At 38.8% G+C, this 22587-nt stretch overlaps 2 protein-coding genes across 5 annotated transcripts in view; one reads left to right on the top strand and one right to left on the bottom strand.

Moving 5' to 3' along the window:
* Positions 1–933: 933 nt before the first annotated feature.
* Positions 934–14821, bottom strand: LOC109036688 (uncharacterized). 4 transcript variants are annotated; one of them, XM_072304428.1, is made up of 3 exons: positions 14470–14821; positions 6368–6468; positions 934–5364 (listed from the first exon to the last, which is right to left on the bottom strand). In XM_072304428.1, the coding sequence occupies exons 1-3, from the start codon at positions 14672–14674 to the stop codon at positions 1435–1437; spliced, it is 4236 nt and encodes a 1411-aa protein (XP_072160529.1). In that variant the 5' UTR covers positions 14675–14821; the 3' UTR covers positions 934–1434. The 4 variants fall into 4 exon arrangements, with proteins under 4 accessions (XP_072160529.1, XP_072160542.1, XP_072160533.1 ...); XM_072304441.1 differs by having other exon boundaries at positions 6364–6468; positions 14470–14479; XM_072304432.1 differs by lacking the exon at positions 14470–14821 and adding an exon at positions 10065–10203.
* A 69-nt stretch (positions 14822–14890) lies between these two features.
* Positions 14891–22587, top strand: part of LOC109036678 (protein scarlet) — a 35001-nt gene continuing 27304 nt past the window's right edge. Inside the window, exon 1 of the mRNA XM_019051035.2 lies at positions 14891–15120. Within this exon, the coding sequence (XP_018906580.2) occupies positions 15119–15120 (2 nt within the window). The 5' untranslated portion in view covers positions 14891–15118. The remainder of the gene's footprint in view (positions 15121–22587) is intronic.

The raw sequence follows: 22587 nt of genomic DNA, 5'->3' as shown, positions 1-22587 counted from the left end.
CTGAAAATTGTCGAGTAGGAAATTCACCTTAGGAACTAAGAATTTTAACCTAAATTGGCTCCAGAAAGTTTTCATTAGCTTGTTTCCCTGTCAAAATATAATCCATCGAAGGGGAAGACTATGCCTTTGCTATTTTATCATGTAACGACTTGCTGTTCGATTGCAAATTTGACATAATCTCTTTAGGAACAGAAAGCAACCAAGGTTTAGAAGTCTAAATTCTATCACCTCATAGCTCTTCTGATCTCCTTTGGGGGTAAGCTGAGCAAAGGGAGGATTATCCTGAAAGTTGAAGCTCCTATCCAAATTTTAAATTTTTAGGAGGAGGCTTTTTCTATTTCATATATTTTATCATATTTTCTTTCTTATCTTGTTGATTTTTTATTTTTCTTTTTTTTTTTTTTTTTGGTGTCCTGTGTATGTTGATGTTAATCGGAGAAATTCATAACGTTGACAAAATCCGCAGTTTTAAGGTAATGGACTTCACGTTGACCACAAAAGAGATTTGGCTTTGTGAGTTTGGGGTCATAAAATTTGGTGGATTTCTTTAGTTGGATCCCTACACAACCTATCATCTTACTTAATTTTCCTTCAGAACTTTGGCAGACTTTAATCAAGACAAGAAAGATTCATAGATGCCTTAGATGTGAGGTATGAGGCAAGCGCCAAGAAGCTTAAGTCTCATTTCTTATCAATCAAATTTTTAAGAGAACTCTTCTCAATAATACAGAACAATCCCTGGTTTGAGGCTTGACGTATCATGTGTTACTTACCATAGTAATGCCTTGAATACTTGAATACTAATCAAGTTGAAAACCATGACTCTCCTGTGGTTTAGTTTACAGGTTTTTACTGCCACCACTATCAAGTTGTCAAAAAATGCATGTGTAAAAGTTTTGACAGAAAATGAAAAAAGAAGAAAAAATAGATGGCTAAAGTCGAAAAATTCGTTTTTGGTAGAAATGTTTCAAATTATCCAAATATGTTCAATTCCTTATGAAGAAACGAATTATAATGTTTCCTTGAGATTCTCAGTAAATTTTTTTGAAACAGTGGAACAACTTCATAGAGCATTAAAAGAAATATTATTGATTAGTTGCTATAGAAAGATAAACATAAACGGAGCTTTGGAAAGCTGCGATCAGAGATACGCTCTCCTTAACTGAGCTTTGGAAATGACTTCTCTAATGTCAAGTATGTAATCTTATTTTAATTTACTTCTAGGTACTATTTACAAAGTTGATTTCCTCTTCATTTGACCTGCCTTTGCCAGAATTTTTCTCTGTGTATTTTGAGAATTTCTGAAATGTATTTCAAGGCTCTCAGATCTATAAAATATTGTATGTTTTTTGTCATCTGGTCTTCCCAAGTCATTAATGCTGTTTTAAGATGTCAATTATTTCCGTCATTTTTATCTCTTACACTGAAATCATTCTAAACTTCATCCTCAACCTGTCTGTTGTACAGCATTTTGTGTTCACTTTCCTGCTCACTTCTCATCAGCTGTACCAAAGCTGAAACAGGATCAATGCTTTCTTTTGTGCGTCTCCCTTCCTTGTCAGGAAATTTGCGGGAGTGACTCTTTTTCTGAACTAATAAAACTTTCTTAGGTTTTTTACCCAGCATTTTTACAGATTCCTTCGAATAATTTGCATCATCATTCAACCCTAGGTCCACTGTTTTGTGCCAAAATCCATTATGATGATTCATTTGTTCATCCAAGCTCTTTGTGCAAGGATCTTTGAAAACAAAACGAGGCACAAGCTGTTTGAAGATCCTAAATTTGGTCTGATGGTTACGTCTAGGGTGGCTGCTATTAGCATTGAATCCATATTTGATATTTTTTTCTCTTTGTCTAATATGAGCTCTATTTACACTGTTGAAGCCTTGCTCACTGAAGAATTTCTTAGGCTCAGTTCTAAATTCAGTTTCGTCCTCAAGATTTTTTCCCCTCATAGCTTCCTTTTTCAGCTGCTTTAGTGGATACTGCTCAGCCGGTTCTTCTCCTTCGGTCTCGGTCTTTACGTCTGCAAACCTGTCCTCTTTTTCTCCATGGAATGTTTGTTTCATATCGTAGCTATCTCCATCACCATCACTCATAGCAGATTTAGATAAGTATGTAATTGTATCCTTTGGACAGTATTTAGGAGACTTATTTACTTTTGATCTACGTAAAACATGTAAAAGGGCTTTAATTTCACTCCGTGGTTTTCCTACGGTTGTCATCCGAAGATCACCCGTATTTGTATCATCCGTTTTAGATTCTAAAATTCTCTCTTCAACCAAGTCTTCATAAACTGATGGTTCTTTTTCATTTTTCGATTTTTTACTCTTTCTCTTTTTCGACTTTTCCCTCTCATCTTCTTTTAAGAGACGCTGCCTGAAGTATTGAAGATGGGAAGCTTTTCTAGGTTTGAACTGAGAGGATATTAACGTTCGATCCTCAAGATTTGTTCTGTCAGTAGGCAGAATCAATGACCTTTCATTTGCTTTCTTTGTTAGCATCAAATCGACACTGTTTTTTTCATCAGAAGGAGAAATCTCATTATTGGACTTAGAATTTCCTAAATCAGGAGGCAGCATGATTGGCCTGCTAGACTGGCTCTTGTGGACTTGAGGTGAATCTGTATCATAGTCCTCAGCAGTATTATTTTCTAATGTTGCTTCCTCTTGCAAGGCAATTTTTGGGCTTACTTGATCAGATGATTGCTCCTGCATTCGTATGTCATTCAATTTTTTGGCACTGGATCTCGCAGACTTCTTTGTGAGCAAGTTAAGCATATTGAGATACATTTGGTACGGTTTTTTAAAAGTATTTTTTCCTGTCTCTGCATCGTGCTTTAGCCATTTCCGATTTTTGTCTTTATTACCTGATTGTTTCAGTATTTCTCCAAGTTTCATCTTATCAGCACAACTCAGGTGTCTTACAGATTGTTCTGCGAGTGATTCATCTTTAGTTTCAAATGACCCTGGCTCTGTTGCAGCACAGAGATCTGATGGATGTAGTATAGTGGATGGGACGCTGTTTAATGTTAAGGTGTCTTTGTTTTTCTTTAAGTTTACTTCCTCAACTTTAGAACCGGAACTTTCAATTTTTAACCGCAAGACATCCAACGTTCTTGGGTCATTTTCAAAACAAGTTGTAATTTCTGGTCTTGTCACTCTGGCAACATCACCCTCTGAACAAGGGTCAGTAGTTTCTTTTGTTTTTGAGTCGGGTAGTGTCATAGACATTCCTTTGCTCCTCTTATCACTGGTAGTTGTGAATTTTGTGACGAATTTGGCTGTGGGTGCACTGGTGATACATTCATTCAGTTCTACTAATAATGTGGTTAAAGATTCATTCTGATGAGATGATTCAGCAGGCAATACAGAAACGCTTGTCCCTTGTTCTCCTAAATTTTCTTGTGTTGATGGATGAAAAATTCTTCCTCGGAGAGCTTTATTTTTTTCTTCCTGACCATCCGAGTTACTTTGCACAACTCTTTGCAGACGATCAATTGTTTTTGCTCCATTATTAATGAGTAGTCTAGAATTATTATCATTTTTCTTTTTCTTGGGTTTCTCTTGACCGTTTATTTCATTTATATCTCCAGGATTTTCTTTTGGCTCATGATTCTCATGAACATCATTCATTTCTTCATTTTTTGACGAAGCTGAACCTTTGGTACTCATTGATCCTTTTTCAGAATTGTATTTGCTCCTGATGAATTTTCTTATTTCACTTTTTTGGGCCGTTGCTAACCCTCTACGATTTTCATCATTAAAATTCTTTGATTCATTACTTTCTCTGTCTTTTTCCTTGTTTTTAAATGAGCAACTTTTTTCGACTGAAGCTGTGTTTTCATGTCTTATTTCTATAGAGCTGCTTGATTTTGATGGATTTTTTATTCTGTGCTCTGCTAAGTCGATAGCACATTTTGTTTTCTTCCCTTTATTTCTCTTCTTTTTACCACATTCATCACATCTGATGGGATACTGGTCATCCACCCTCTTATCACATTTATCACCCTTGATGCGACACTGGTTATCCTCCCTCACATCAGTGTTTGCCCGACGATTCGCTTCTCTCTCTTTTTCCTGGGAATCATGGACCCCATCTTGCCCTGTTTTCTCCTTCTCCAAATTTGCAAGACCTCCAATTTTATTTGTACTTGCGCAAAAATCCCGAGCACGGGCTAGAGTTTTGTTCTTGTCTCTTGACTTAAGTTTTTTCTGCATTATTTCTCTCTCATTGGTATTGTTTCCCCGTTTTTTCGTACCATCAACACACCCTTTCATTGTCGAGTCCGGACCTGGGTTTATGTCATACAACTGTGATGTTGCCTCAATATTGAAATATTTTCCTTTGGTTTTGACACTACTGTTATTGATATTACTCCCAGTAACTTTCGTTTGTTTTTTATTTAATTTGTCTGTTGCTGCCTGATAATTTCCGTTTTCTATGTCTTCAGTTTTTTGAGTCGCCTCCCCATTTAGTTTTTTCTGTTTTTCTCCAATCATTGCAGTACAAGAGCTACTCTTGTTAATTCTGTGTAATCTTTCATCAGTGTTGTCGAAGTTCTCATGATTAAGACTTTTCTCCGAGCTTTGTTCAACCTCCGCAGATTCCAAATTCTTAAATTTACTGCTTGACTTGTGTGATTCATTTTCATCATTCACTGTATCATCATTCTCGGTAACATCATCTTCTTCGTACGTGTCATGGGTGTCATCTTCATCATTTTCCTCTTCATCATTTGCATTGTCATCATCTTCGTAGTCATCACCTTCAATGTTCGACTCCTCGTCTTCCTCTAATTTGTCTTGTGTACTCATCTCTGTCTTGTTCAATCGCTGTTTGTCTCTCTTTTTTTTACCGCATTTATCACAATTGGCTGGAGATTGACTATCTACCACCTTGTCTTCATTAATATGTAAGTTCACCTCCATCTCTGTCTTGTTCAATCGCTGTTTGTATCTCTTTTTTTTACCACATATATCACAATTGGCTGGAGATTGACTATCTACCACCTTGTCTTCATTTATATGTAAGTTCACCTCCTTCTTTTTTTCGTTGTCTCTCAGAGTAGTACTATTGTATTTTTCTGCCTCCGATTTGTTTTGACTATTTTTTCCTGACTTGATTTTATGTTCTGACTGCCGCCTTGTCCGTGGTGGATGTGAAGTGTTCTTAGCAGCCGATGATACTCTAGGAAGTAGCTTCAGCCCACCTTCTAAAATCACGCTTTGGTATTTTGACAGTTGGCCTTGCCTAAACGGAGGGGAGGGTTGAGATACTTGGAGAGGAAGTTCAGTAGCTGAGAGCATGATAGTCGTTTTATCAAGGTCTGATTTCGTTTCGTTCGTAGTGTTTGCTTGTTCCTGGTAAAAGTTGATACATTTTAGATTAGTTAATTTCGTGTAAGCTAGAAAACAACGTTATCCTGCACAGGAAAAGACACTTAAGTGCAGAAAGAAAAATTTTCAGGATTTTGATCTTTGTCATGTTTAGTCTAAAAATTGGAATTATCCCAGTTTTGAGCTTGAAGTATTCTTTATTAGTCTGGAGGTCAAGTTTAGAGTGGTTTCGTCAATGTTGTGCAACTTTGAATTAAAATCAAACAATTTTAGCTTCCAACAAGAGGTTTTAGCTACTTCACATTCTTAAATATTTTCGTCTCTCTTTGTTTTCAAGAAAAAGTATGGGAAACTCTTGATGAATGATCAGTTCTGCATTGTCCGTCTTAAAATTTTCATGTTTTTTTGGTGGCAAATTATTTGTGCAGCACTGCTGAAGGCTCTCCGCAAAAGTTATGGTATTGGAATTAAAGCACCTATTTCAGTTTCTCCTCATGCAGCTTGCCTTGTATGAAGAAAATTAATGAACGTACTTATTTCTTAAATAATTTAAGTATAAATAATTAACTCATTAAATAAAATAAACGAAAATAACTAGTCCTCCAAGAGAATATGTTTGAAATATGTCTTGTGTTTTCCGCTTTTGATGGGTATGGTAAATTTTCCAAGATATTTTTTGAAATTTGAGTGTCTCATAAGGGGCCATTCATAAAATATTTAATGTTCTATAGGTGGGGATGGGTTTAAACCTGCGTTATGCATCGATGTACCACCGGGAGGAGGGGTATTTCAAACTACGTTACTTACGTAGGCGTAGGGCAGGGGTACACACACACCTGTGTTACGGGTGCGTCACGATGGAGAATAGGGGAGTGAAAAATCTGATTTTTAGCATTATGAACGACCCCTGACTCACCCTCTATGTAATTTGATGTATTGCGCACTGTTATATCTGCTTACCTACCCTGGCTCGAAAGTTTTTTTATCAAAAAACCCATTTAACCTTGGTCACCTTTGACTTACCTACCTGAGGACTAGGTGAACTTGTTGAATTCAATTGTGACGTGACAACTTGTAGCAGAATAGACGTGATGGTAAAAAATAGACGCATGATCCTTCCATCAACATCTGAAAATGTATTAAAGTTGAATTAAATGTTCTTTGTTAAGTTTTTATTCTGACTGAACTGGCATGTTTTTTCAGTAAGTAGTAGTGGAGGCGAGACTAGTAGTAATATTTTGCCTTAGGAAGAGGAAGACAGATTTCCAAAACGACAGATGCTGATGATTTGTATGATTGTGCCACTCGTGGATTGACACTCAAGTGTCCTTACACAATCATGTGTGCAGTTGGTTTTGGTTGGATCCCATGTCCAAAGATCATTTTAAACAATTCTATTGGATTCAATCAACTTTTTCATGATTAGACTCAAAATCTTTGACTGTTAACTGTTGATAAGGTCCATAATTGCTGATACTGATAATTCAAACGAAAGGGTATGAATTACAGATTTATGACCTTCAAGTACCTTTTTCAGTAAGATTCGAAATCTATGTAATTTTAAGTGAAATTTATCCAAGGGTAGGTTCAAAAATATTGAAAGCATAGCTTAATTTTTCATCTTTATATTCTAAAGTACTTTAACTCAGATCTTACCGACTTAGGTCTTTTAGATTCGAGAATCACTTTATCGGATGAAATCAAGCGGAAGAAGGATTGTACCTAAAAGGGGATTTTTGAAAAAACAAACTGGACGTATTTAAATCATAAAAAACTACTTCCATCGGGACACGGATCCTGGAACCCATAAGAATTCATGCATGGTAGAGCCCCTGTCCCAATGGATACAGATCTTTTAGATTCAGGTACATTTCAATATGCAATACCTTAAGGCCAATAAGTTAATGTTAGATGTTGAAGCATTAGAAATCAGAAAACAGAGAAGAAGAAGGTGAAAAAAGTGTAGGTGGCTGATGATGAAGAAGGAAAGACAGACGGAAAAGGAAGATGGGAAAACGAGAGGAAGAAGAGACTGAGGAGGCAGTAGAAGAGGAAAGAGAAGAAGATAAAAAAATAGTCTTGTTCCTCTTCTTTTACCTTATTTTCTTCTCAGTTTTCCTACCTCCTCTTTTTCTTCTTTTTCTCCACTTCTATTTCTGTTCCTTCCAGTTCCAATTTCTAATGCGTGACATAATTATAATTATGTAAGGCGTCTCACAATCTGAATCTGTCAGACTAAAGCTCATTCGTGTTATCATAATGAAAACGCTTCATAGAAATTTTCGGCTCCAAACGTGTTATTTTCTAAATCACGAAAATAACTCTCAACTTCCTTGTCAGTGAAACCACTCAATTTCTCCGCGGAGTATTGTAGTAGAAAGAAGCAGTCTCACACCGTATGGAGCGCCTACATTTGCGTGGCTATGCAACAATCGTTGCTCTTCCAAGGAAAAGGTCGTCAAGTTGGAGCCAATCCTCGCACTCGTGCCAAAGCTACATTAACTCTTAGTGACAAGGCAGTGCACCAAGAGGGTCAGCCTGTGTAATCTCCTACGAAGTTTGTTTGACAAGACGCTCACTAATGGAGCCCCTCTACTCTATTCACTGTCAGCTCTAGTTAGTGTATAGCTGGCAAGTCTGTCGTCCGCTTGTCCACTGCGTTCGCGCTACCAGTCCATTAGGCACCGTCTTTTTACTAAAGTCTGTCTCCGCATTTTTTACTGCTCGATTGATTATATAATATGAATGGACCAGAGACTTTACTCTAACAGCGTGTTAAGTCTGCTGGGGGGGGGGGGGGGGGGGGGATCAGACAAATTACGATTTGACTCCCTCGTCCCAAACATCATACGATCTAAAATAACCGAGAAAAAAAGCCCGGCATGGGTGATCTGGGACATTTGTGTAAATTTCGCAACGCTGTCTCATTATTGATGATAGAGCGTAGTGTCAACAACAGTTTTGAGCCCTGAGGAACATGCACTGATGAAAATAAGCCCCATAAAGTAGAACTAGATCGATCTAAGGTGATATTTAACCGGAGAACTTCAAAATATTAGCATTTTTCAAAAGGCCAATTTTTAATTTTTAAATGACACTAAAGTAAAATAAGATGATACATGGCTTTTTATGCCAATATCTCAGTCGACATAAGCAATGCATTCAATGTTGTAGATAATTACGCCTTGATACAAATATTCGCACTCTGTGAACGTGCGTGTTGCATATGAAAAAATGGAAGGCGCTCCGGTCACCCTTGTCCGTGAAGCAGTGCACGCAGCAGCGTGTGGCCTGTGGCGCGCCGCGCCGCCTTTAAGAATGTGTGCAGGGCCGGATTAAGGGGGTGGCCAAATGGGCCGCGGTCCATGGCGGCAAATCAAGGGGGCGGCAGATTTTGCAATTTTTTTTTAAAAAAAAAAATCGAATTTTGAAGAAAAATTACAAACGAGCAAAGGCAACAAAATCTCTCATTTCCTGAGAGTATAGTAATTTCTAATTTTGTCGTCTTTTAGTGATACAAGAGATAGCACCTTTCATTAGTCGAGTTAAGAGTGAAACCAAACACGCAATTTGGCCTGGAGCGGCGCGGTGCAGAGAGCTATGATGACGAGGACTTGCGAGATAAAAAGGAGAAGCCCTCGGCGCGGCGGTCGGCATGTCATGTAACACATATTAGCGCCTACAAGACTGCATGGATACTTCACGCATTGCGTCAAAGATAGTGCGGCCAGCGCAGCATGAAACGCATAGCGCCTACAAGATTGCATGAATACTTCACGCATTGCGTCAAACATAGTGCGCTCAGCGCGTGCGAATTTCCGGAGAAACTTGTTGGCTCTCATTTTCAAGTGTTTAGAGAATTTTCAGCGCACTTTAAGTTAATGATTCTGAAAATGTCCATGGAGTGTATTCCGTACTCTCTTTTAAAATAATGTTATATCAGATAAATTTGGTAACGTCTGGATCGTCAAATGGCGTTTTTCCGCCGCCATAAACTTGCGGCCAAGCCTGGACCCGAGTAACGTCAACTGATGAAATCGTGCCACAGAAAATAGAAAGAAGATCGATTCAAGTTGTTTTTTTTTTTACTAAACATTTTGAAAACATTAGCATTTTCATTAGTACAAAATGCAACTTTGCAATATTGTACTGTCGAAAGAGCTTTGAACACAAGCCAAAACTTTCATTGGAGGATTCTCTCATCATTTACGGTTTTACCTTTGGATGGATTTAAAGGGAATCTCCGCGTTTTCCAAAAGGGGACACTTTTTTGATAGGCTCATCTAATGCAGTGGCGATTCTTAAAAGTCGGCAACACTCTTTTTCCTCTATTTAAATGTATGTAAAACAATCGATTCTTGGTGAGGCACCTTGCTTCACCTAAAATCGATGTTTTCAGTGGATTTAAATGGAGGAAAAATTGTATTGCCACTTTTGAGGAAACATCGCCGTTGATCTAATAGATGTTCCGGAGTGAATGAAGATTTAAGAACATTTGTATGCGGCTAAAGGATTGAAATCCGAGGAAGTATGCACCTTGATTTCTGTACAGTGGTATTTTCACCAATTATTCTGAAGTCCCTCTGTGCAGTGGAAACCTGTTGTGATCAACCTAATTACAAGGCTTCGTTCATGAATTTGAAGTGAGGTTGTCTGATATGTCTAGGAACAACGATGTAAGACATTTCTTCTGATTGAAACACAAAAATTAGAGCATAACTCACCTGAAAAGCCATTTCTTAATCTTTCCGGGCTCACTTACACTACAGATCATTTTCACTTACAGCAGAGACATTGAATATCAAAATACTAATTGAATTGTTGAAGTTTCTATGCAGTTTTATCCGGATTTTAAGGTTAATTTTCTGTAACTATAGAAATAGAAATACATGCAAGCACGCGCACGCCTCGCAGCTTACATCAAAATCATCAGCGTTTTAACCGCTCCTCAGTGTTGATTGTTTTAGCACCGTTTTTCTTTTGTACATTAAAAGTAATTAACTTTTTGAATTAGGCCAATCAACTGACAACAATAACAACAACAATAATTACTTATTTCTCTCATTTTTTTTTTTTTTTAATGATCACTTGAATTATTAGGCATCGTTTGAGAAATACTTAAAAAAGTAAAAATCTCTGTCGGAAAAAATATCACCATGTAGGTACGTTTCGTTGAGGCGAAGGAGCTGAAAAACGCTCGAACATTGAGAATATTAGGAAAATCGTGAATTAAAAAACACGCACCTCATTTCCAAAAATTCGATGCGATTGGACGCTTTGAAATTTCAACGGACAGGCGCATCAAAAAATGATAACGTGACGCGCACAGCGGTGTTCGGTAAGGATATCCAAAGCGCCTTCACTTTTGTGCGTATGCAGCCAGGACAACTCCCGAGCACGAATAGTTGCATCAAGGTGTTAGGATCATATGGAAGTATTTCTGTCAAACGGAGAATTGTGCATTATGACGTGAGCCCTGTTATTCATATATTCTTATGGCTCTCAGGCTTCTTATGGCTTATGGCCATATTCTTTATGGCTTCTCTTATGTCTTAACTATCGTAGTTCCGTTTGGTAGAAATACGTCCATATCTGCATTTCATCCACTGGTAGCGACAGCGACTGGTGGTAATTTGCGCGTTATATGTCCGCTCGTAGCGTAATCACTTTCTGTTCATGGTTGCACATTTTCATTTTTGCTGTAGAAAATTCGAATGATAATTTAATTGTCAAATTCCAATACGACTCAACTTTGAGATATTCAACGAATTTTTTAAGAACTTTCCATTCTTATATACATAAAAAAATATTTGGGCATGCACTTATTTATATATAATCGCCTTCAAAAAAGAAAAACGCGACAACAACTCAAGTTGGGTCGTTTCTCGACTCGAAAATTGTTCATGCGGGAGAAAAATCCCGCCCTATTTTCAGTTTATAAGGCACACTGAAATTTCTCCTTCAGCGGACCGATTATTGAAACTGATAGATAAAGCGATAGACAAAGACGACAAAAGGGATTTGGAGGGATCCTATTGGTGGAAACGGGTTGTTGCAATGGACAAAGGAGGTAGGTAATCGACTAAGTAACGGCAACCCACGAGAAACCCGACAGTTAGTCTATCATTTTCCCCCTTAGTCGATGAGAACCACCCATTTCAACCAACAGAATTGCTTTATACCCCCTATGTCATCTTTGTCTATCGCTTTGTCTATCAGTTTCAATAATCGCCCCGCTCAGGTAACCGATACATTCGGTCCAAAATAATTGATTTTCGCATCCAATAACCCAAGAATTCGGTAGAAAAAGAGTCTTGGTAAAATTTCAAATACCTGTTTCTTCTTTATGCTCTTAAGTCCAAAAATCTCTGTCACCTGGACCAAAAACGAAGAGACGACTTTTTTTTCTCCTTTTACGGTTATTGTCTCTTAACAAGAATCCACAACCGAATAGTTAAATTTGGGTTCTGCAGGCAGCCGAGAGCGATGTGAAGGCTCCGTAAAAATTACTTCGTAAAGGTGTGCACTTGTGACAAAGTAGTTTGACCACCTTGGACATTACTCCAAGAGCAGTGTCTTAGAAACTCTGCTTACATGCATGGGAGCTCGCAGCTCGTAAGAAACCTGTTCGAACCGGTCAACTAACTGATCTGTCTCAATGATCGCGTGCGTACGTATTGTTACAGCCCTCAGCACTTGACACTTTAAAATGTGTTTTACCCTCTTTTACTTCCTCAGCAAGGCATTTAAGCGGGACTGTGATGAATGAAAAAGCTCGATCAGATTGTACCCGATATCATAGCTATTACTTACCAGATTCTTTCGTAAGGAATCTTTAACAAAATATTCGTAAGTGGCAAAAAAATGTCATGTACACAATTTTTTTTAAAAAATAATATCAGTGATCAGTCATTTTTGCAACAGATGCTGCGTCGCGAACCAAAATTCGTGATCTTAAAGTGTTTTATCGTCTAACTCCTCTGTCGGAGATTTTTTTGGAGTGCAAAAACTTAGTACCTAACCATGCGGAAAAAACAGTGAGAAATGAGGAAAAAGATAAAATCAGCGAAGCGTTATACTCGTTCTTAATTCGCACTTGATTCGTCATTCATTTGTGTCAATATTCGTCATTTATTACATAGTCGAGCAAGATGACTACAATTCCAAGTCTTTCAATCGATAAAGAAGGGTTGTCATTGAGCAAACATTCCCTTTCTCTTAAATCAAGGAATCCCTTCAATCATCTTTTGCTTTCATTGCTCACAAATGAATCCAGCGATAAGCCTCTGAGTCAGATAGTAAACGATTGTAAGTAGCACATAACGCCGCCTGGTTGATCATTTCTCGTATCTCACCATCACTGAAGTGGAATATTTTTCTTCGTTTCAATTTCGACCGAAAAAATTTATGGGAAGTCACATATTGTTAGCCATCCAGTGTAAATTCATACTAATACTAATAATGGTAGCAAAAACTCAGATTTACTTATATTGTTTTCTGGCCGCACACGCAGAATTGATGGGCAAGTGGAGGACAAGGCGCATAAGCTCAGCTTTTGAAAAAATTAAGATATTTATAATGTCATGTAAAACTAGTCTTAGTATGCACATTTTGTAAAAATTAGCTCCCGAAATCCAATTTTTAAGCATCAAAAAGTTAGTTTTAACTTTCTTTCCGCCGTAAGAATCTATGTAATTTCAAAACTTTAAATGTGTATATCTTGAAATAGCAGAAACTGCACTTATGCACCTTGTCCTCTATGCCCCACAATTGTCAGCCACTCATGACATCCTGCCAATAATACTACAGCTGCATGTAAATTCTGAGGAACAGACGTCTTCGGTTACAGAATACGTCGTCTCTCATTAAGAAAGAACGCAACTCCATTCTGGGGTTGCATAATTAACTGAAACCATAAAATATTTTATAAGAATGTGACTGCATTTTCTGTCCAAATTAAAGTACTCTGATTTTAGCGTGTAGTCGGAAGAAAAACTGATAAAATTTTCATGTAGAAACGCGCTACAGTTTCCCGGTGAAAATAAGATTTGTGAGTGAAAATCGCGCAAAGTTGAATTGAAGTTTCGCTCTTTTCGACGCGGAAAAACGACGCGACGCGACGCATTGTCTATGTGGTCAACCACAGGGGATTTATTGTCCTTCGAGAGAACTCGGTTACCTATACAGAAAGAATCTAACCAACGCCTTCTTCATTAGCATTGTCCACGTTCTATGACAAATAGCGCGTTGTGCAATAAATGAGTAGAAATGCATTTATATAGCACGTAAGTATGACAATTGGGGGCTCTCCCAGCCACGACGCTCGACGTTCTTGTGGACGTTGCAGCTGCGCAAATTCAATCAACACCCAGCCTTGACAAAAAAGGATGTCGAATTCTCGCTGGTTTTCTTTTAATAAACTATTTTGCCAAGAATGAAGTCCGGAAGCAGTATCAACGAATGTTGGAAGCTCCTTTGAAAAAAACCTTCAAATTACCTACCTATATGCAGAACTTATTAATAACTGGTACAAGTTAAGACGGAAAAAATCCGCTATTTTTGCAAATATGAACGTGTTTTTTTTTTTTTTTTTTTTTTTTTTTTTTTCCGGGAAAGACGTTATTTCAAAGGACGTTACCTATATCGAGATGCAACTGAATATGCTCAAGAATGTGTCATTTTTCACGAGACTTAAATACTGTTCATTCCTACAAACACGCGGTCGCTTGCTTCTACAGGGTGATCCAGATCACCCGCAACGGGCTTCTTTCTTTATTACTTTGAACGGACGAAGCCGGGAACCGGAGAACCGAGGAGAGTTCGCTATAATTCGAATGTCGGCATTTTGAATCTCCTGTGCCGGAATTTTCCTTGTAGAGTTAACGATGGGTTGAAAATCTGATTTTAAAATTCCTGGGAACTTTTAAATGATTGTATAAAAATCAGAACTTACGGATAGTATAACCAAAAACGCCACCATAAATTTCAAAATTGGCGGCCGTTTCAGTCCAACATACTGACCCCTAAAGGCGGGAGGAGGGTAGGGGAAGAGCCCCCACTACGAGGCATGTGACCCCACCACATGCAAGGTCGCTAAACTAACGTAGAGGCACAGAAAAATATACTTACTTACAAGAGGAGTCCCAAAGATTTCAAATTCCACGGTCCCAAAACCCCTCGGCCGCGCGGGGCTCCTCAACGGGCCGATTATTGAAATTGATAGACAAAGCCATAGACAAAATAATACAAAATAGATATGGATGGATCCTATTGGTGGCAGCAAGAAGAGCACACCCCATCTTTCCACTTGCAAATAGTTCCATTTAGCATACATACGTCCAAATGCCAAATGGTCTGGGACACACTATGTTTTTACCACCTTGAGAAGGACATTGATGTAGGTACCAGACACTACGTAGCACATGATCCTGAGCCAAGTCGCAAAGGAAGCGTAATTTTTTAACGGCCAGTTATGCAACGCAGCGCCAGCGCCACCGACCGAATTCTTCTCCAAGTAACAGGTCTCCGGCTCAGAGCAAGTTCGAACCTACGACAAGTCGCTTCTTGGAACTAGCTTCTCCGCGTCGGTGTCTTGGTAAAATCAGGATTACATTTTCGTGTGTTTCGCCCTGGAGTGCTGTTTTTTATGTGTCAAAGTGTGTGAATCAGTGCTGCGTTTGGATATTCCTGTGTTCCAGAGAATTTATGCAACATGAGCGTGCTTGTCCTATCTACGAGCTTTATGTAACACGGCATTTTGACGGGCCCTGCGGACAAAATGTGAGAAATTAATTATTTTGTAATTTACAACTTAATTCCACTTAAAAAAAGGAACAACGAATATACAAAGTAACGAAAAGTCGTTATCGTTATTTTGTATATTCGTTGTTCCTACACCGTGTAAAGACACGGTGTTTTGATTAAAAGTTCATCAACTTATACATTTATATAATTTAATTTTTTAAGCATTACATAATCCATATATTACAGTGCGTACATTTTTATATCATGATTATTTTTACATCGAAAAATGAACAGAAACGAACTATTTATGCTAAAATAACTATGTACGAGTAAATCAAAGCAAAAGGAACAAGCACAGGATTTACGTGCTTCATGATTCTTTTTGGTTTATATAATTCCTTCGCTTCTAGTCCTTTTTAGCATAAACACGTCAAATTTCGTTAACTTTATACTAAAATTGACAGGACTGCATTTATAAGTCGGTGAAAAAAAAAGTTGATCCCTGATTTTTTACTCTTTTCATCTATGAAAACGGATGTAAATTTTACATGACCTATACCCACCTATAAGCATTTTCAAGTGGAAACGCCCAGGGTCTAAAAGACATGTCCTTTGCCAAGTACCAAGGACTTGTTCCATTTATAAAAATTAAAATAATTTTAATCGAACACCATCTTGACAGGTCGTTATTTCTTCTTTTTTGTTTCTTAAAAGTGCGTATAGTGTTTTATACTAAGAGATAAGAGCCTGTGCATATAGCACCACTTGCTCAAGGCTCGCAAACTTAAGTATTTATAGATTTACCTCCAATTTGGCATCCACATCGATGGCTAAAGTCTGCGAACGCGTAGGTAGGTATCCTTATTTAAAATCCATCGTTATTTTAAATCAAGACTTTAAACCTTTCATTTCCGCCGAGACAAGAAAAACATCAAGTATTAGCGGCTATCTATTAAGTCGCAATCGGAGAAACGCATTTTTCGACTTTAACCATCGATGTTCAAGTAAATCTAAGACAAATCGACGGTGTAAGTCGGCAATTACATAACCAGGGCCGGATTATAAGGGGGTGGCCACATGGGCCGCGGCCCATGTCGGCAAAATTGGGGGGGGGGGGCGGCAAATTTTGCAATTTTTTTTAAATGTAGGTACAAAAAAATCGGATTCAGAAAAAAAATACAAACAAGAGAAGGTGACAAAATCTCTCATTTCCTAAGAGTTCATTCATTTCTAATTTTGTCGTATTTTGGTAATACAAAAGACTGCGCACCTTTAATCAGTTGAGTTAAGAGAGAAACCAAACACGTAATTTGGCCTGGAGCGGCGCGGCGCAAAGAGAAATGATGACGAGGACTTGAGATGAAAAGGAGAAGCCCTCGACGCGGCGGTCGGCATGTAACACATATTAGCGCCTACGATACTGCATGAATACTTCACGCATTGCGCCAAACACAGTGTGGTCAGCGCGGCACGGCGGCGGAAGTTAAAATTATTAAACCACATTTATGTTTGTTCTTTCTTAATTTTTTAGTTCATTTCTTACAAATAAAAGGCCTTGTCCCCATAGAGATAGGTTTACGGAACTGAACTTTCGCGCGAAGTTCCTTGAATTTTTGCTAGTAGTGTTGACAGGGCTTACGCAAAAAATGTGTCCAACTCGAGTGAACGCGTCTTATGCACCCTTCTCCCTCCAGCACGTTCACTTGATGGTTTTTATTGATGTTTCAAAATAAATGAGAAGAGGGCGACAAAATACAGGCGACCAATGGGCGGCAAGTTGGTAAATCCGGCCATGCACATAACTCGTTCGCGGTGTCTGAAAATCTCCGTCTCTATATTATTTTTTTAAAAGAGAACAATTTGACTTCATTCCTTGAAGTTTTTGCTGAATTTTCCTAGTACAGAGAAGAAAAATCAAGACAGATATGAAGAATTGCCGTTGAGTAGTTTCCCCGTTTAAAAAATAAAGTATGACAGGAAGTCTGCGACGTTGCAAACCTAGTTATGTGATTGCCGACTTACACCGTCGAAATGTGTCTATGACAAAGAGAGGTTCTTTTTTCAAAATTTAAGTTGTACATAGATTTGTAATGACGTTCACTTCGCCTCGTATTAATGAATTGCTCATTTTTATAATCTCGCTGCTCGCTCATAACTCGATTGATGACGATGCATTTACACGAGGATATATTATGACCAAGTCAATGCCAGCCTGAACATCGCAAAACTAGCTATTCGCTCTCTGGCTCCTCCTTTCGCACCTCTAGGTAGCCTCCAACCAACCGTCACACAATGGAACGAGTCAATCGGACTTGTTGGACAAACTTTGACAACTTTAAAAGCTTAACCTCCGATAAAACAAAATTTTAAGGTCTAAAATTGGTTTCATTGGTCTCCTTGTAAAATTTTCTGTAGTATGAAACACCCACTGAAATTCGAAATTGGACCAAGCAAACATCAAAAATACAGAAAGTTTCAGTCAAAAGGTTCTTGTCCGACCTTAGCCATTGACTCAATCCACTGTGCGTCATCTCCTGGCTCCTCTTCTCATCTCACTGCCCCTTCTCCCTCATCGCGCATACTTCGTACATTAACTACATTGAAAAAGTTATTACCGTAAAGTCATACTCACGCTTACTGATCAATGTAGCAAAGTATCCGCACTGGGTTTTATCGTCACAAAATAATTACTGAAGTAGTTTGGATTCAGGGGCCGTCCCTAAATTACGTACCTACCGTTCCAGGGAGAGGGGAGTTGATGAGAGCGTCACGCCATTTTGTTTTTACGTGTTAAAGAATAGGGACTTACGTCACAAAAGCGTTACAAGGAGGAGGGGGGTAAAAAATGCCGAAAAATGCGTTACTTAACATAGGGACAGTGTGTAACACAAAGTGCACCCATTTTTTTTAAAATATTGAGTAGCTAATGTATTACAATCGATTACACATACCTACTGTACATTATTTATATTTTTATTATCATTAAATGTGATGGAGTTTTGCAAAGTGTGCTTTAATTAAGAGTTTCAAATTGTTACCCGAAAATTTGGAAGTCGGTATTGTGGTATCTATTGTCTTACATTATCTATTGGTCCATTACCTGTGTGTTTTGAGCTTTGAAATTGTCTGAAATGGTGCACAGTGATGTTCATTTAATTACATTTTCAACTTAGATTCGCCAATGCTCGGAATACATGTCTTTCGAGTCCATCTACTGATAGCGTTTATAGTTAGTCTCGGCCGATAGATGCGACGCTGATAATAAAGCTTGAATGCAATTATTCGTGCTCGGTGGGTGTCCGTGTTGCATAGTCGGAAAATTGAAGGCGATTTGGTTTTTCTTGCTATCAAAGTAATGCGCTGATGTCGCTACGTGACTTTCATAATAACGGTTGAATGCACTTATTAATGCTCGGTGGATGTTCGTGTTGCATAGCCAAAAAATTGAAGGAATTTTAGCTTTTTCCCCCCTAGAAGCGCCCTCACACTGGTCGAAACAGCACAAAAATGGCGTCAGTTCAGCTTTTACGCGATGCGGCAACAATGTTTCCTCCTTAATTATTGGTTCACGATTTGAAGTAGAAGGAATAATCGAGCTTTTTACGCGTCACGAAAGTTTGAACCAACCATGGGTCGGTTCTTGAGGCACCAACATTACAATCCAGTCTGCCAAAAGTTATTCTAGTGTGTGTGAGATCCGCTGTTTCGCAATAATAACTTTTCCGGGAAATATATATTTTATCCGAGATCTGGCAATATTCGCGTACCCGTACGAGGTTGTTCCATATCACGGCAGAATAGGACGTAGGAGCTTCGTTTGAAGTATCAGAAATGGCTGGGCTGTAAAATCCCTCTAAAGGCTCAATTACGATTAACCAGTGACGCGGCAAATCTGATCTCAGCGGTAGCTGGGTGTTGATGTGCATGAGCAGATTTGATCAAGCGTTGCGGTCTAATCTTTTTGCACCAACTTCAGTTGACTGCACTTGCGGGTAAAGTTACTCATTGAAATGCGAAAGCTCTACTGCGTGTGCTTCCGCTGCTCATCGGCTTAAACTTTAGCTTATATACGCCAATACTCTAATGAATCTGGATGCAAGGAAGAGAGTATTGACAATGAATGAAATTAACAGCGTTACCTAGTTTTGCTCCAAACACTGTAACTCTAAAATGTAAAATTTGGTCTTAATGAATTTTTTCTCTTCGTAATGAGTATTTTTGCATCACAGAAACAACGACTGGTGGCTATGATGTAATATCATCGTATTTGTTTCCACGAAGAGAGCGGTTTTAAAATTCCATCTTGCGTGAATTAGGTCAGCACTCATTCAAGAAAATTACTGTCTTTTATTTTTCTTCTCCAACTTCCCTTCAGAATGAATATTCGTCACTACGTCACTTCTCACCAGGTGCAATTTTTCTTCCTTTTTCTCTATTAGGTTTTTTATCTTCATTTTCTCCTTTCATTGAATTAAAATATATGTTCGCAAACCAGTTCCCATTTAAATGCCGGCGCGAACAGCCGCAAAATGCATTTAAAACCACGATTCGCGCAGCCAACTCAATTAATCGTGACACATAAATCGCCAGAAACTATTTTTTTATCAGGGATATTTCGCACGCTCTTTGGCACGAGTGATTTTCTCAGAATTGCTCCCATTATCGCTCACTGAAAGTGTGACTCTTTAAGATTTGGTGCACCGTACAGATGGGGAAAAGTCTGGACCTTATTAACTATGGAGTTTCTTTAGGCCAATTGTTTGTGGATACCTAATTAGATGCACGCCGATTCAATTTCAAAAACGGTTTCCTCACTTTCCGCGGCTTAAGTAAGTAGCTGAAGAAACAAAACCTAACTAACTAAGTAACATGTCGCTTTTATATAGCGTTTCCGTCCGCTTCACGACACCCATCCTCCACTGGTAGCGACCCTGCCTTATACCATCAATCCACGATTTGACAGGGCGTCCTCTACGCTTTCTGCTAGAAGAGGACCTAGTCTAGAACCTCTTCTCAGGCAATCTGTTATCTAATAACAAGAAACCTATCAAGAAACGAAACCTCTACTTCAAAATACTTCATTTAACATCAGGGCCGGATTAAGGGGGTGGCCACATGGGCCACGGCCCATGGCGGCAAAATAGGGGGCGGCAAATTTTGCAATCTTTTTGAATATAGGTATCAGAAAATGAGAGAAAACAATCGGATTCAGAAAATAAATTACAAACGAGAAAAGGCGACAAAATCTCTCATTTCCTGAGAGTAAAAGTATAGTAGTTTCTAATTGTGTCGTCTTTCGGTGGTACAAGAGATAAGTCAACACCTTTAATTAGTCGAGTTAAGAGAGAAACCAAACACGCAATTTGACCTGGAACGGAGCGGCGCGGCGGTCGGCATGAAACACATAGCGCCTACAAGACTGCATGAATACTTCACGCATTGCGTCAAATACACAGCGGTCAGCAGCAGTCGGCTTGAACCGCATAGCGCCTACAAGACTGCATGAATACTTCAAGCATTGCGTCAAATACACTGCGGTCAGCAGCAGTCGGCTTGAAAAGCATAGAGCCTACAAGACTGCATGAATACTTCGCGCATTGCGCCAACACAGTGCGGTCGGCGCGGCGGTGGAATTTAAAATTTTTAACCACCTTTATGTTTGTTCTTTCATAATTTTTTGTTCGTTTTTTATATATGGAAGGCCTTGTCCAAACGGAGATGGGTTTATGGAACTGAACTTTTGTTAGTGTTGACAGGGCTTTCACAAAAAATGTGCCGAACACGAGTAAACTCGTTTCATACACCCCTCCCTCACCGGCACGTTCACTTGATAGTTTTTATAGATCGTATTCGATAGATCACACAGGTGACATTATATTGATATCGATTGGTTCAATATGTAACCACAGCCTCAGAAGTCAATTTAGAAATCTGAGGTAACGGGTCTTAAGTGATCGAATTTTTATTCTCTCGAGTACCAAATGGCAATGAGAAGTGAAATTGTTAGGAATTTTCTCATTTTCAGCTTTTCCAAATTATATCCTAAAATTTTTGTTCGAGGTTATGTTGTATTGTTTTGAACCAAACGATACATCGAACCACTGTCGAATACGATCTATTGATGTTTCAAAACAAGTGAGAAGGGGGCGGAAAAATACAGGCGGCCCATGGGCGGCATGTAGGTGAATCCAGCTCTGTTTACATATACATGTCAGTAGACATTAACCTAAACTTCATCAGGGGGAGTCGCCACCTGCAGGCTGATTGTTGAAAATGATATAGCCAAAGCTATAGACAAAGAATACAGAAGGAGTATGGAACGATCCTATCGGTTGAGATGGGTGGTTCTTATAGACTAAGGGAGAAAATAATGGACTACCTAATTAAAAGGTCTCTCATGGGTTGCCGTTGGTTAGTCTATTACCTACCTCCTTTGTCCTTTACAATCACCCACCTCCAGCAATAGGATCCTTCTAGATCCTTTTTGCCTTCTTTGTATATATAGCTTTGTCGACCAATTTCAACAATCAGCCCTTTGGAAGTCGATTCAAATGTGTGCATTAGGTATGAAGATAGTTGTCCGCGGCCTTATCGAAGACATACCTGATTTTCTCTTCGGATTACACACATACCTACAATGGACACGCTGCCCGGTGCCGCCACCACAAGAGAACCATTTCATGATTCTGAGAGAGGATAGACGTTTGGAAGTTAATACCGCTCGGGGAGACTTGCAGAATAATGATAATACACTGGTGTTTATGTTAAAAAAACGTGCAGAAGTGACGTTGATGAATAGCTGTACCAGCATTGGAGCATGTATCAATTAATAAAGGAAACAGGTTTCGTCTGAGCCAAATGAACTGACAGTTCAGATCTTCAATAGCTAGCTCTTCCAGCGAAAAATTGTCTCGTCCAAAATTATTCGTCCTCGACCTCGTGAATTTAATGCCGTATAGTATGAAACGCGCAAAATAATTTTTTTTTTTTTTTTTATTAATTTAGTATATACTGGCTACCGCTAGATATTGTAAAAGAGAGTTGATATCGGGCCGAAGATCTTTGAAAGGCAGCAGTCAACAGTTCCATCGATGAGCCTCTTTGGTGGGCTGGACGCTTAAGAGGGAACTAAGGAGCATCCGTAATAACGTAATTTAACGTTACGCATGATAGGAGCCATTACCAATGTTACAAAGCGTCACAGGGCGTTACGTCTCTATTTTTGCGTCCGTCGAGTCGTCTTCGGTGGTTTTGATGAAGTATAGTGCACTCAGATTCATCCCGGTTTGAACAGTTTAATCTTTAAATACCCCGATATATCTCAATTACGTTATTTAGCGCGCTTTTAGGCCGATCCATCTTAACTTAGACCGATTGACATATGCCGAGTGTAGTCAATCCGAATGACAGACCGCGTTCCATTCCGTGAGATGTCAGTGACCGGCGAATAAAAAAAGTTAGATTCTGTTATTGAGAAGGTTCTGGATTGAGTCCCCCCTGACA

The sequence above is a fragment of the Bemisia tabaci genome, chromosome 1 (assembly GCF_918797505.1).
Source record: "Bemisia tabaci chromosome 1, PGI_BMITA_v3".
Lineage (NCBI taxonomy): Eukaryota > Metazoa > Arthropoda > Insecta > Hemiptera > Aleyrodidae > Bemisia > Bemisia tabaci.
The sequence above is the reverse complement of the archived record's forward strand: the minus strand, read 5'-3'. Positions and strand labels throughout refer to the sequence as shown.